Source organism: Symphodus melops (genome assembly GCF_947650265.1).
Source record: "Symphodus melops genome assembly, chromosome: 1".
Taxonomy (NCBI): Eukaryota; Metazoa; Chordata; class Actinopteri; order Labriformes; family Labridae; genus Symphodus; species Symphodus melops.
Window position 1 is genome coordinate 40,629,852 of NC_136691.1, and position 14,677 is coordinate 40,644,528.

The 14,677-nt window shown below is 38.3% G+C and overlaps 2 protein-coding genes across 6 annotated transcripts in view; one reads left to right on the forward strand and one right to left on the reverse strand.

Annotated features, from left to right (window-relative positions):
* The window catches only part of LOC306826192 (uncharacterized protein), a 310,981-nt gene that overhangs the window by 16,082 nt on the left and 280,222 nt on the right, over nucleotides 1-14,677 (forward strand). For 2 of the 5 annotated variants that reach the window (XM_079347362.1, XM_079347365.1), the window contains exons 1-3: nucleotides 8,128-8,211; nucleotides 9,955-10,112; nucleotides 13,355-13,523. In XM_079347362.1, coding sequence (XP_079203488.1) covers nucleotides 10,080-10,112; nucleotides 13,355-13,523 — 202 coding nt within the window. In that variant the 5' untranslated portion in view covers nucleotides 8,128-8,211; nucleotides 9,955-10,079. Of the gene's footprint in view, nucleotides 1-7,616; nucleotides 7,841-8,127; nucleotides 8,212-9,954; nucleotides 10,113-13,354; nucleotides 13,524-14,677 lie in introns of those variants that run through there. The other 3 variants (XM_079347363.1, XM_079347364.1, XM_079347366.1) reach the window with 3 other exon arrangements.
* On the reverse strand, nucleotides 1,661-7,440 carry LOC306826242 (arrestin domain-containing protein 3-like). The gene is made up of 6 exons (XM_079347439.1): nucleotides 6,862-7,440; nucleotides 6,190-6,247; nucleotides 5,920-6,067; nucleotides 4,640-4,736; nucleotides 3,975-4,231; nucleotides 1,661-3,799 (listed from the first exon to the last, which is right to left on the reverse strand). The coding sequence occupies exons 1-6, from the start codon at nucleotides 7,115-7,117 to the stop codon at nucleotides 3,164-3,166; spliced, it is 1,452 nt and encodes a 483-aa protein (XP_079203565.1). The 5' UTR covers nucleotides 7,118-7,440; the 3' UTR covers nucleotides 1,661-3,163.

Genomic DNA, 14,677 nt, shown 5'->3' on the forward strand with positions numbered 1-14,677 from the left:
TATATATATATATATATATATATATATATACAGTACAGACCAAAAGTTTGGACACCTAATTGAAAGAGTTTTCTTTATTTTCATGACTATGAAAATTGTAGATTGACACTGAAGGCATCAAAACTATGAACTAACACATGTGGAACTATATACAATTATAAACTATAAACTATATATAAAAATATGTCTTATATTCTAGGTTCTTCAAAGTAGCCACCTTTTGCTCTGATTACTGCTTCGCACCCTCTTGGCATTCTCTTGATGAGCTTCAAGAGGTAGTCACCTGAAATGGTTTTCACTTCACAGGTGGGCCCTGTCAGTTTTAATAAGTGGGATTTTTGCCTTAAAATTGGGGTTGGGACCATCAGTTGTGTTGTGCAGAAGTCAGGTGGATACACAGCTGATAGTCCTACTGAATAGACTGTTAGAATTTGTATTATGGCAAGAAAAAAGCAGCTACGTAAAGAAAAATGAGTGGCCATCATTACTTTAAGAAATGAAGGTCAGTCAGTCTGAAAAATTGGGAAAACTTTGAAAGTGTCCCCAAGTGCAGTCACAAAAACCATCAAGTGCTACAAAGAAACTGGCTCACATGAGGACCACCCCAGGAAAGGAAGACCAAGAGTCACCTCTGCTGCAGAGGATAAGTTTATCCGAGTCACCAGCCTCAGAAATCGCAGGTTAACAGCAGCTCAGATTAGAGACCAGGTCAATGCCACACAGAATTCTAGCAGCAGACACATCTCTAGAACAACTGTTAAGAGGAGACTGTGTGAATCAGGCCTTCATGGTAGAATAGCTGCTAGGAAACCACTGCTAAGGACAGGCAACAAGCAGAAGAGACTTGTTTGGGCTAAATAGCACAAAGAATGGACATTAGACCAGTGGAAATCTATGCTTTGGTCTGATGAGTCCAAATTTGAGATCTTTGGTTCCAACCAGCGTGTCTTTGTGCGATGCAGAAAAGGTGAACGGATGGACTCTACATGCCTGGTTCCCACCGTGAAGCATGGAGGAGGAGGTGTGATGGTGTGGGGGTGCTTTGCTGGTGACACTGTTTGGGATTTATTCAAAATTGAAGGCATACTGAACCAGCATGGCTACCACAGCATCTTGCAGCGTTATGCTATTCCATCCGGTTTGCGTTTAGTTGGACCATCATTTATTTTTCAACAGGACAATGACCCCAAACACACTTCCAGGCTGTGTAAGGGATATTTGACCAAGAAGGAGAATGATGGGGTACTGCCCCAGAGGACCTGGCCTCCACAGTCACCAGACCTGAACCCAATCGAGATGGTTTGGGGTGAGCTGGACTGCAGAGTGAAGGCAAAAGGGCCAACAACTGCTAAGCATCTCTGGGAACCCCTTCAAGACTGTTGGAAGACCATTTCAGGTGACTACCTCTTGAAGCTCATCAAGAGAATGCCAAGAGTGTGCGAAGCAGTAATCAGAGCAAAAGGTGGCTACTTTGAAGAACCTAGAATATAAGACATATTTGTATATATAGTTTATAGTTTATAATTGTATATAGTTCCACATGTGTTAGTTCATAGTTTTGATGCCTTCAGTGTGAATCTACAATTTTCATAGTCATGAAAATAAAGAAAACTCTTTGAATGAGAAGGTGTGTCCAAACTTTTGGTCTGTACTGTATATATATAGACACACACACACACCACTGCTACTATAACAATACTGTTCTGCATGCCTTAACCCATTGAGCTTAAACTGCCAAAGTGCAATCATTTCTTCTTCTTTATTAAAAACCTTCAAATGTGTCCCACGGAATAAGGAGGCAAACAAAGTTTTAACTCGAGAAAAAGGGATTTAAAGGCAGCATTGCTGAGCGAAAATGACAAAACGGAGCAGGTAGGCTACTTATCAACTGTGTTAAGTTTCTGCTAATGCAAAACATACTTATGTCAAATCTTACCGCTGTATAACTTAATTTTGATTTCTTTGATTCAATAAATATGAGCTTACTTCGAAAAGTTACTTTTGTTACTAACTTTCAAAACCTACTTAAGTGTCTTACTTGCATACATAATTGCATTAACTTGAAGTGCCAAAATCTGTATGGTCATACATCAAAATATGTAAGTCTTAGTTATCTCACAAAATCAACTACCGGGAACTTGAAATTACAGAACACATTCACCATAAAGGCCTTCTAGAAGTGTAATATTAAAAAGGCCAAAACTATTTTCGTGGTTAGGTAAACTTCCTGTTGTTCAGATCTTTCAGCCAAACTAAAAAAAAGCGAGGTAGAAAGAGTGTGTAGCCTATATAATAAAGATTATATATACAGTACACTTTAAAAAATATCAGCCAAGGACACTTGAGTTCAACAAGGCACATAAATCTAAATCTAAACAATCTTTAGCCTACAGAGGTATGAGCAGTTGTATTAGTAGTCTTAAACAGGAACCTGAACTAACCAGATAAAAAAAAACCATCACATACAATACAAATAGGTCTGTTTTGTAAATACATAATTAGCATTTTACTGTAAATAAAGCACATAATAGTTTCTTCATTATAAAGTCACACTTTCATTCATAATAACACTAGTTTAGTTTAGACATACGAGCATAGGGACAACAAAAAGAGCACCCATAAATATCCTTTTAGTTGTTGCCTTTGTGGTTGGGTTACATGAATACAATGTCTTTAAAGTTTCAGATGAGACAAACAGTCCAAACTGTTTGTTTACTTTTAGATATTTTATTTGATTGTTTCTGAAGGTATTGTTGATTTATTTTATGATTTGTGAAAGAAAAACAAAATAAGAGCTTGGTCATGTGATTCTGTTTCAGTAACTTTCGTTATTAAAAAAGGGGCAGGTATTATATGTTTTCTTTCTCCTGTTTGTTCATGGACAGTATATTAATATGAGAAAATATTTCATATTATGTGTTGAAATAATAGCAAACAAATAAAATATAAAATGAAATGTGGCTTGAAATGTTATTTCATCCCATACAATGCTTCATGATAAATCTAAGGTATAACTTTGTGATATATAAATTACACAGGTTGAGTGATAATGCCCATTATATACAAGTCATTTAAATCAAGAGCTTATGCCATTTAAAAGTTAGTGGTGAGGTCTGAAACTCCGTAATAAGTAAAGACATGTAGTCACCAAGGATATGCTCTACTATCTTGCATCTGACTGTTCGGTAGTAGAAGTAGGGAAAAGGAGCGAATATGCTGGAGGAGGATCATCAGACTGAGACAGAAAGTCTGTATTCATCACTGGTGCAGAGGGCAGCAGGTTGTATGCAGGAGCAGGTGGGGATATGTTATATTGTGGAGTAGGGGAAGGTTGGAACCCTGGGGCACTCGGGGGTGGGGGTTGGAGCTCTGAGGCACTTGGAGTTGGGGAAAATATTGGGGCAGTAGGTGGGGGATGAAGCGCAGAAGATGAAGATGGATATCTATATGGAGAATCCCGCTGTGGGGGCGTATTGTTGTAGCCCCAGCCTGTATGAACTGGTGGAGCAGGGAAGACACTTGATGCACCAGCATTCCCTGGGGGGTAATTCGGAGGCACATGTGATGGTGAATACCTTTGGACTCCTGGGTATCCATAGCCACCTGATTGTGGAGATGGAGGATATGGACCAAAAGGCACTGCATGGGAAGGGGAGTTGCTGTTGCTTGGACCCCCATAGGCCCCTGATAGAGAAGTGCCTGCAGCCTCACCCGGCTGAAGGATAGAAGCTAAGCTAGGACATATGACCAATGGAAACACAATCTCTGGGTCGAAAGCAAAACTGATGTCCAGGTACACCTGAGGGTAAAAAAAGACAAGCTCATTGGCAAGATGTTTTCATTTTAAAGCCGCATAGAAAGATAACATCTTTAAATACTGTTGGCTTAGCAGTTACAAAAAAAGCGACAAAAATGCTGTCAATGAACGAAACAGACTGCTTTAAATTTAAGTTACACGTTAAAAGGTTACATACCTTCAATTTGTATTCCACTGAAATAATTTCACAATTTTGGATTGAAGGAATCATAGCCGTTGGGAGCCTCATTGCACACCTGACCTCCTTCTGTGTTTGGGCTTTGATGGAGTTATCGCTCATTTTCACAATAGTGTTGCTTTCATGTTTGGTGCTTCCGCTGGCACGGTACACCACATCCTGGATTAAACGGAATTTGGGAATCATCTCATTTGATGAGGAATTGTTGATTTTTGCAACAACCATCACAGTTTCACCTATGAGGAAGACAACACATTTAGTTGTTATACAACTAAAATTTGTTTTTAAATATATTTTCACTTTTATTTATTGCAATGACAACTGTATTTGTTTAAAATCAATATTGCTTAAATCTCCACCTTGCAGCCCCTAATTTTTTGATCATTTGTATTTCTCTCTATATCTCAGGAAACAATTTGAACTCTTAAAACCTCATTGAAGGATAAATGCAATTATTTTCCTGTGCTTTACTGTAACCATCACAGACAACAGACCAAGAGAAAGGTAAAGTTTGACACTTAATAAAACAATTCATAACCTAAACGATCATTTTCTCATATGTTCAAATATGATAACATCTTAAATATCTGCCTTTATAAGAAGATCTTGTTCATAATCTTAAATATACGGAGGGGTTGTCCTACCTGCCACGAAAGCCGCTCTGTCAACTGTAGCATCCATGTTTACATTTCCTTTAGAGAAAAGACCCATCTCTTTTCTAGTGGAACCATTTTGCTGCAACTGGAATGCAAATGAAAACATGTCACAAAGATCCACTTCTTTTATTACGAGAATGAAGAGCATGTTATGTGAAGTGTCTGAGTAATACATAGGTCCAGAGGAGCAACACTAAATATCTCAATCGGACAGGGGGTGGTGGTGTCTCGGGAGGCAGGACATAAATACATAAATACAAGTCTAACGCTTTGATGACAGTTTGTGCTGTTGCCGCAGCAATGCCACGTGCAATTGCAAGTACACCGTGTCACGAAGGAATGGTAAAAACATACAAAGCAGCTCTACAACATGCAAGGTGACTGCACAGGATGCTCACCTGTTGCTCACCATGTACATTTTATGTCCTCATCTCTACCTTTTGAATTTGAAATACTTTATTTTTCCCCGAGGGAAATTCGGGTTTCCACTCTGTTATTTTAGGGACATGCTTCTCACACAAACAGGCCTGAATCACACACATGCTCAAACAGGACCTGTGGACATGCATTGGTGGAGAGATGTCAGAGTGGGGCTGCTACATACGGCTATGCAGAGAGCGCTCAAGAGCAGTTTGGTTCTGTGCCTTGCTTAAGGGCACCTTGGCAGTGCTCGAAGAGTGCCGTGGCACAAGCTACCAGAACAATTTCGGTATTTTTGGTCCACACCGGGACCCTCCGGTTCCCAACCCAAGTCCCTACAGACAGAGCCACTGCTGGCAGGAACACTGTTTGTATAGTCAGTGTGAACAAAATCATAACTTTTCTTTCACATGTACAGCTCACTCGAATTTTAAAGGAATTTTAGGACTTTTGTGCATGTTTGAAAATACTAATTGTAAGCCTTTTTAACAATTACTACTCTATAGAAGAAATAACATAAAAAAGAAACAACAGCAAAGCCTCTAACAATTACAAAAGAGTTTTTGTTACATTTCTGGCATGCATTCAAATCTAAATCTAATTGTGCAGTTTACACAGCAGAACAAGCCAAAGTGCCTCTGATGCGATTAATGCTGGCTCTGCTCTAATAACCCAAACCAGTTAATGTATATGCAAAATAGCTTTAAAGTGGAGGAGTGTAATTTGATAGGCTTCCTTCAAGTCCTCCTTCAAACTTTTTTGTCATTTCATTTAAACCTACATCTCTGAACGGGTGATAGCTCTTGTCAAATTGCTTGACATTTATTTATTGTGCTTCAATGATTTACCATCAGCGACTGAAGGTTTGGAATGGACTTTGAGACAAAAGTGATCTCCTTTTCGACTGTACGGTCCATCCTCCAACTCCTGGACAGCTTTGCCTCCAGACTATAGACAATCTTTCCGTGACACCCTCGGAACGATGACGGAAAGCTTCTGTAGTGAGAAAACATGCATAAAATCCAAAATAGGATTACATCTATGTACGGTGTTAAGCATTATTGTACAGAGTGAAAAAGAGAAGGCGATTACTGTTCGCTAAAATCAGATGTACTTACCCTGGAGGTATGTGGAAGTTGAATTTAAAGACATGGATTCCTTGGGGAAGTACAGTGTCTGGAAGGAAAAGGTTTTTTGTTATTAAAAATTACCTTAATCACTGCCATTCAATTGATACTATAACGGCAATAAATGCAGTCACTAACAAAAACCAAAGCTTTGTTACTTAAGTAAAAAAGCAAAGGTTAAAATATTTCGGCTACTCCTTTTCATGCTTCCCTTTAAAATATAACTTCTTTAGAAATGTACTTTATTTTATTATAGAATTACATGTACTTTTGTAAAACATTTACTCCAAATGTCCCTCTCAATGCATTTCCACCTGTTTAATATTATTCACAAAGAAAAGGGCAACTTTACAGAGTTCACAATATCCACCTGTTTTCGAATATCTCACACATTACAAAAAGCAGTTATCCTAAGTTTAGAAGGTGGGATGTCATTTGTTTATTATTGTAATGGTGTATAAGTAATGAGTTATCGTTTACAATACCCCACAGTAATACTGTTATTGTTAATAATACTGTAAAATCACACACCTGTATAGTTATGATATTAGTATAAAAAGAGAACAGAGAAGCAGCTCAAAGGAACTGAAGAGGGCTGACACTTTGGCACTTTAAGCTCAATGGGTTAAGGCATGCAGAACTAACAAGACGTGTACCACCTACCCTTGGGTTGCTCCGGAATCAAAAAGTCCTTAAGTTTGAAATATCTCTTGCTTGCTGAGTATGTATGCGTCTTGTCGCCGTGCTTTCGCGTCCAACGTACACTAGCGTCCCCTTTCGCTTTGACAAAAAGGCATTCAACTGTGGTCTCCTTTATTAAGACCAGAGATATTGTTCCTGTTATAGTGTCTCTTTCCGAAAACGTTTCGTGCTCATTCAGCGCGTCGATAGTCATTGTTAAGCTTTCAATTGAAGGCATCGTGATACAGTAGTGTCTCAAAAAAGGAAATATAAACAATAACCTTTATAAAAACACAATGTGATCGAGTCTACTGCTTTTTTCAGACGGTTCCGCTCATGCAACTTAGTAAACGTCCATGGCGTCTGGACTGCTGAGTAGGACACGCCCTGTAGAAGTCTGATGAAAGACCTCTACTGCCATCCAATGTACAGAGGACCAACATGGGCTCCAAGGAATCTGAAGACCACCCTCTGCAGCTGCTCGTAGCTATCATGTGAAATAACACCACAGGGCCCCCTGGAGGTCAAGCACAGGAAAACACAACACAGAAGTAACCCCAAGTATCCTTACACTCACGTGATCACGGAATCCTTTTTTTACTTTATTGAAGAAAGTGTATATATATATATATATATATATATATATATATATATATATATATACACACACACACACACACACATACATACATATATATATATATATATATATATATATACACACACACACACATATATATATATACACACACACACACACACACACACTACTGCTACTATAACAATACTGTTCTGCATGCCTTAACCCATTGAGATTAAACTGCCAAAGTGTAATCATTTCTTCTTCTTTATTAAAAACCTTCAAATGTGTCCCACGGAATAAGGAGGCAAACAAAGTTCTAACTCGAGAAAAAGGGATTTAAAGGCAGCATTGCTGAGCGAAAATGACAAAACGGAGCAGGTAGGCTACTTATCAACTGTGTTAAGTTTCTGCTAATGCAAAACGTACTTACAAATCTTACCGCTGTATAACTTAATTTTGATTTCCTTGATTCAATAAATATGAGCTTACTTCGAAAAGTTACTTTTGTTACTAACTTTCAAAACCTACTTAAGTGTCTTACTTGCATACATAATTGCATTAACTTGAAGTGCCAACATTTGTATGGTCATACATAAAAATATGTAATGGTAGTAAGATGATTTAACATTGAGCTTTCAGATCAAAGAGTGATTGACCGCCTCATGTCAGGTCACGTTCAATATGGCGTCTCTTGAGTTGCCGCGCAGTTGTGGGTCGCTTTGTTAACTATACCTCCTCTGAAGACTCTTGTAAGTCCGTAATACCTGTTTAATTCATATCAAATGTACGTGTATAATTTGTGTGAACACACATTAACAATATATATTTTAATTGGTCTGCCGGACAGAAAATGTTGTCCAGTTAAAGGTTAGCTTAATCTTTGATGAAAACAGGCTTCTTCCATGTTGCTAAAATATCTCCCCTCCGCTTTGACTTAGAAAACCTAAAGCTATATTAGCGTAATGTTAAAGAAACTGCTGGTGTAGTAAGATAATCATATTTCAACCAAGGGTATTATGTTTAAAAGACAGAAGATATGAAAGATTGTTGAATGTTTTATTATTTTATGGTCTATAATCAAAGTCGAAGTAAAATACAAACATACTACAATTTAACAAGTTGAATGAAAAGGCACCCAGTTTGATTAATGTAGAATTAAAACAATGACGGAACAGCCAAGCATATACTACAAAATAACTAACAACTGGCAGTCATACTGCATACTACTGTAAAACGCAGTATGCTACTATTACACTACTTTAGATAGTAGTGTAATGGGCTCCTGCTCCGGTTTTAAACTGGAAACGTCTTTCTTAATGTCATTGTCTTTCATATATGACATGGGCGTCCAGGTGTATGACTCTAAAAGGGAACAAAGGAAGTCAAGCTTTTTATTTTAAGGAAGTTTAACATTTACAAGACATATTTTGTCATGTTATTGACAGACATGATGGAAACACTAATTATTAACTATTTTTTTTCTTACTGGGGAAAACTTCAATTTAAATCTTATGGATGATGCATTTCATTTCATCTTGACTAAAAAAAACAACAATAGTACTTAATCATAATGCTGTTAAACATTTTGCTTTTATGAAAACTTGTTGTTTCTGGAGTTAAATTAATTGCACTTTGTCATGGTGCAATTTTGATAATGAAAATAATGCACCCCTTATGTCAGATGTTGACATGACAATTACATAGATAAGAATGCACATTATTACTATTTACTATTTAAAATGTGGTAATCAGTGAAACATTCTGTTTTACATGAACCTATACGTCCTATAATGTGACTGCAATAGATAAATACTTTTATGAATTGAATATATAATTCAGTACATTTTGTCATCAAAAAGTATGTCCTCTGGTCTCACATGATATCCTGATTTTAAATTAGCCACATTTTCACTTACAACTTAATTAAGTTAAAGGACCCTGTTTAAGGCTATTTATCTAAAGCTCTCTTTGGAGCCCATGATGTGCTCATTGTTTGTTTTTGGCTTAAAATCATTCTTATACGTGACTCGTGTGCTAAAACAATTCCTTTACTCACTACATAGCACGTAGCACGATGTGCTTACACCACGTTAGTTGAACTCGTAGGAGTGAGCCCAGACTTTTTTAAACAAGGTGGCCTAGCAAAAACACTCATTTATTTACCTGTGTTATAAGGTGTCTAAATTAATCTGCTTTAAACAGTAGTATCTTTTTATGTTCTGTATTTCAAAGTGGTGATGGGATTAAAGTTTATATGACTTTCACTTATGTTTCTCATATTTTCTTTTCAACAGAGTGTTGAAACTGTGATGAAAATAGATACAAATTGTATTGATTATTTTATTTACTTTATTTTTTTTGGGGGGGGGAGGGGGGGTATTACAATACAAGTTTTAATCAAAGGCAATTTAGCAAACGTTGTTGCTTTCATTCAAAGTTGTTCCCAGTTTCTGTGTGAAGTTAATCTCAATCTTCTGTTGTGCTGTCAACAGAAGGTGCTATGGAGACAGTTACCATGTCAATGTCGGACCATGAAGTGTCAGGGGCACAAGACAACCAGAGGCATCCCATGTGGACTACAACAGAAAGGAAGTGGGCTATATGAAGACTAGATGGAATGACAAGTTGTCGTCCTTTAATGTCGGCAGAGGTTAGTTCCTTGTGGCTGTATGCTTTTGAGCATGACCTTTTTTTGACTTATGTGTGTTCTTAGCAGCAAAGCTTACAATAGTGGTGTCCGATAAGATGTGAATGTGTTGACGGTATGCCAAAGCAGAGAGATCGTGGGACCCTTCACAGATGTTCCCCCCTTACCTTTTGCATTTGAGCGTGATTCATTGCTGAAAATAAGAACGAAAGAGTTACTTCATCCCAGTTAAATTAAACTGTTTGATTTTTTTCATGCCGGCAGAGCGCAAGAAACAGAGTGTGCAGACTTGCACTTTGGATGGCGACACAAGAAACCCTTTTAACGATCCAAAGACACATTAACAGTCTGCTGAGCCACAAACAGAGCAGGTTGTTAAAACTGTTGCTGCCTGTGTTTCTCTGCTCTCTCTCGGTTTTTTACAAGTTACTAACAAGCCTTTCGTTTCCAGCCAAAGCTCACCTTTTGGGATAGCGTAACCAAGAGATAAACAACGTTATGAAGCGGAGGGAGGCGATCATATCTGTGATGTCCGGACCTCGGCTGTTGAAGAAATATTTTTGAAAAGTGAAATCTTTGAATTCCATGCATTGATTTTCATGCCTGCTGCTTGAAGTGGTGTCATTCAGCAGTTTTCTCCCCTCTTTCAGAGGGTAGCAGGCAGATGAGAGTGAGTAACCATGGTGACTGCCTGTCTATCAACGGTGTCCCGCCCCCTCTATAAATAAAAGTATTCTTTCAGTAAAACTTAATTTGGATGTGTCACAGAACAAACACATTCTGGCTTTTGCTTGGTTATGTATTTTCTAGTCTATAAACAAACTAAAGTTATTCCAGTAATGTCATTATGAACGGCATAGTCTATTAAAGGCAGAGTTGGTCATTTTCTCCAGATACATTTTTTAAGATTTTGGCTGAAATTGTGTTAAAGTCCTGACAGACATAAATAAATCATGTCCTCTGAAAATAGCAAAACATGAAAATCATCCATCTGTAGTAGTTGTAAACATTTAAAAAGTTTGACCAGCGTCTTCCACGAGGTTCTAATCTGATAAACCAATCATGCCTCCCGGTCTCCCTGCTCGTTCTCGACCCTTAGCATGCATGAACCCACACTCAAAGCAGAAGCTGAGGTCCGCTTTTGGACCAATACTGCTAGTGCATGGAAGTGAGGGGCGTGGCTTTTTAGAGAGCACATAGGGGAGAACATACAGAAATTCTAAAACTGTAAACTAACTCCTCACCCTCCTACTTGATGGTGAGCCAGCTAGTTTATATGCTATCATATTGCGATTTGTACGTCATGGAGACGCCTGTCTCTTGAAGCGTTAACAACACTGTTTTCCAGTACCTAGGATACAGGTTTGGTAAGTCAGTAGGTATTCCTATGAAAAACAATTCACTGTCTGTCCTGTTGAGGCAGAGGAAATGCTTTTTGTTCAAGAGATACAAATACAGTAGTTATTTTAAATTTTGTTGGTCACACTACTGCCTTCGACTCTCATTAATGTAGGAATGACTCTGCATGCTTTGAACCTCCTTATATAAAACAGAGAAGAAACTGGCTGCTAGGTGGTGCCTGATTACATTTGTCCATTATAGATCTTGGAGCCCCATTTGTAGCTTAACAGCTGATGCAGCACCATTTCACACGGAGAGATCCCATAAGTGCTGTCCTGCTTTTGGAAAATGTTCAACAAATCTGCTATTTGAAAGTCATGTGAAGAATTGTTGAGTCAAACACAAGGTAAAGGTAAAGGTATTAAAAAAAAGTGTTCTTTTACAATTGATCTATTAATGGCAAAGACTTAAATCACATCCATCTGTAGAAGCTCATTAATCTATGCCGTGTGTGTGCTCCTTGCTGGTTCGGTTGTATCTCTGCATTGGGAAAAGTGTGCCTTGGTCAAGTCCAGTCTTTATTGAGATTAATGAACAGCTTGACATTTTTAGTCCTCTGTTTGAATCGATAATTTTAATACTCATGAGGGCCAATGGGAATCTAAGCTTGCAGAACACACACTGTGGCCACAGGGCGCATGTTAAATGTCCAAGTGGTAATCAATATAAAGAAATTAGCTATTGATCTCTTATAGTTTTGTAATAGGTTATCTATTGGTTTGCTCTTTTCGAAAAATTCCAATATCAGTCGGATGGAATTGTGTTGGTAATATTGCTGTTGGGTGTTTGGATGCTGTTTGCGTGTGTGTGCAGGCTCACATTCTAATTAGCACATAGGGATGATTGTAAATATCCGATGAGGAAAATATCGGTAATCTGCGTCGGGTCTGAAATTCATTACAAACAAGGCTGGGAACTTCAGGCTGGTTTTATGCTAGCTTAATGCTGACTGGAAGAATCCCATTTTTTAAACCACATTTTATTTACCGGTAAATCACTTTTACTATATTTTATCATCCTGTTTGTGAAACAACAACTTTAAATTCAGCTTGTATCACGTGACTGTTGTATACGTCACATACTGTAAGATCCCGGTCTGTTTTTGGGGGTCTCCAAGAGAGAAAAAAAAGGTTCAGACTGTCTTCCCTCGTGGTGATTTCAATTACGCTCTACGCCCTGCAGTGCAGCTGTGTTGCTCTTTTAGTACCATCTGTCTTTGCTTTGCGGAGTTTGCCCTCCTACTAGCTACAGTACAGTTATTGAGCTCTTATTCGACAGTGAAAGGTCTCGAGTCACGCTGCCAACCTCCACCGGTCCACCATTCACTTTTAACCGGGAGTTTTTCAATCAAACTAAGACTCCACAGGAAGTATCCTGAAAAACACACCACTTCTTTCTTTGGACATTCTTCACTATAATGACCTGAGGACGGATCAGGAGTAGCCTGGTTTACGTTGCTGTACCCCTGCACAGGGGTACAGCATCGCATCAGGTAGCGTGCAATGTGTGATGGTGGCAGCATCACATGCTGTTATGATGGCATTTGTGTCATCATCTTATACATGGAACATTGCCAACTTTATAGATGGTAGATAGAAAGGTCTCAAAAGTCTGTCTTGTACACCGGATTTTGTCTGTGGTGTAAATATAGGGTATTAAAAACTGCTGCTTTATAAATACTGTACTCACTCAATTCAGGGACTACAGTTCTTAATACAAGCTCTAAAAGAGAAAACTATTCATACAAAGTTCTTGTTTCTGAATAAAGTTTTAGTTAGAGGAATTACTATGCAAATAATTAGGTTTCCACTGCCACTTAAACAAATTCCTCTGTCTTTCTTCAGGATATGCAGTGTGAGTTTGAGATGGATTTGCTCTGCTGGGGTAGTGGAGAGCTTGGTCAGATTGGACATGGCAGGCCAAAGAGCATCAGTCCTGTGGAGGCCCATATGACAGAGTTCACAGCAGTGAAGCTGATGGCGTGTGGATCCAGTCACTCCATAGTGATTACAGGTACTGGTGCCTTTCTGAAGTTATTTTAGTGTCTTCCATTGCATGTTTGCACCATTTTGGAATGGATGATTGCATGTTTTAGACTTTGATTTGGGTATTAGGGACATTGAGTTCTTTCAAAGTTGTTTATGTTGAATGCATGTTTTGATTGTTTGTCTTGTTTAGTTAAAACAAAACATACTTTTAGTACAGGGTACTTTTTTACTTTACTCAGTTTACTTAAATTCTTGCACGTTGGTTATTCTCAGTAAATGCTTTTTAACAGGCCTTGGAGTAGCAGACTTTTTTTTTTTACAAGTGTAATGTTACGTTTAGGATTAACTCAAACCATGCTCATGAGGTTATACTGGCATACTTATTAGCCAATTTGATAGAAACCCAGATGACAGGAAGGGAGGAAACTCCTTTAGTACATTAGTGTTCAGTAGTCATAAATCAGTTGCCGAGATAAGTCTTATAGATCACCCCAACACAGGGATCTTATACCTCTGCTATCGTTACAGGGAATAGGTGACATCTTTGATTGATTAAAATGGTGCAGACTAGCTTGGGCTAAATCATGTTAAGTGATGTGACATTGCAGTTTCACATATCATATTTCTGTCAAGACAATGATGGTGGAAGGCATTGTCAAGGCATGATATCTGACAATAGCAGACATTTGGGGGGCCAGTGTAGATTTATGGGAAGGTTTTAGTGGTGTGAGGGAGATGAGAGAGAGTAAAAAGTGCTGCTTTTTTCCCCCTGCATTGTCACTTCCAGACTGACTGTAAATTCAACTCCAGTGCTGTTGGGAATTGGGAGACATTTACACTTCCTGACAAATTGCCTGTTGTAAAAGTATTTACTGCTCTTGTCCTCCTTTTACTCTTGACCAGCTCGCAAACACACACATTGCTCATTGGCACAGAAATATTTACCAACAGCATATTTATGTGACACATGTTTATGTGGTGTACCTGAGCTCCAGCCCACCGTGAGTCCTAATGGATTCACATTCAGAGTGGCGGTCTCCTTTTAATGTCTGAACAGAGCAGATCTTGAGTAGACTATAATAGTTTTATATCAGCTTAATTGCTTCAGATTTGTGTTTAGCCAGTCAAGGGAAATACTTTTTTTCTTCTCTAAAAGTTAGTTCAAAGGTTATCATCGTT

Excerpts from the sequence above, each read along its gene's own strand:
- LOC306826242 (XM_079347439.1), bottom strand. The coding sequence starts at position 7,117 with ATGCCTTCAATTGAAAGCTTAACAATGACTATCGACGCGCTGAATGAG. Across the intron at positions 6,248-6,861 it reads GATTCCGGAGCAACCCAAGG|ACACTGTACTTCCCCAAGGA; the intron begins GTAGGTGGTACA and ends TTTTCCTTCCAG. Across the intron at positions 4,737-5,919 it reads CAAACCTTCAGTCGCTGATG|TTGCAGCAAAATGGTTCCAC; the intron begins GTAAATCATTGA and ends TTTGCATTCCAG.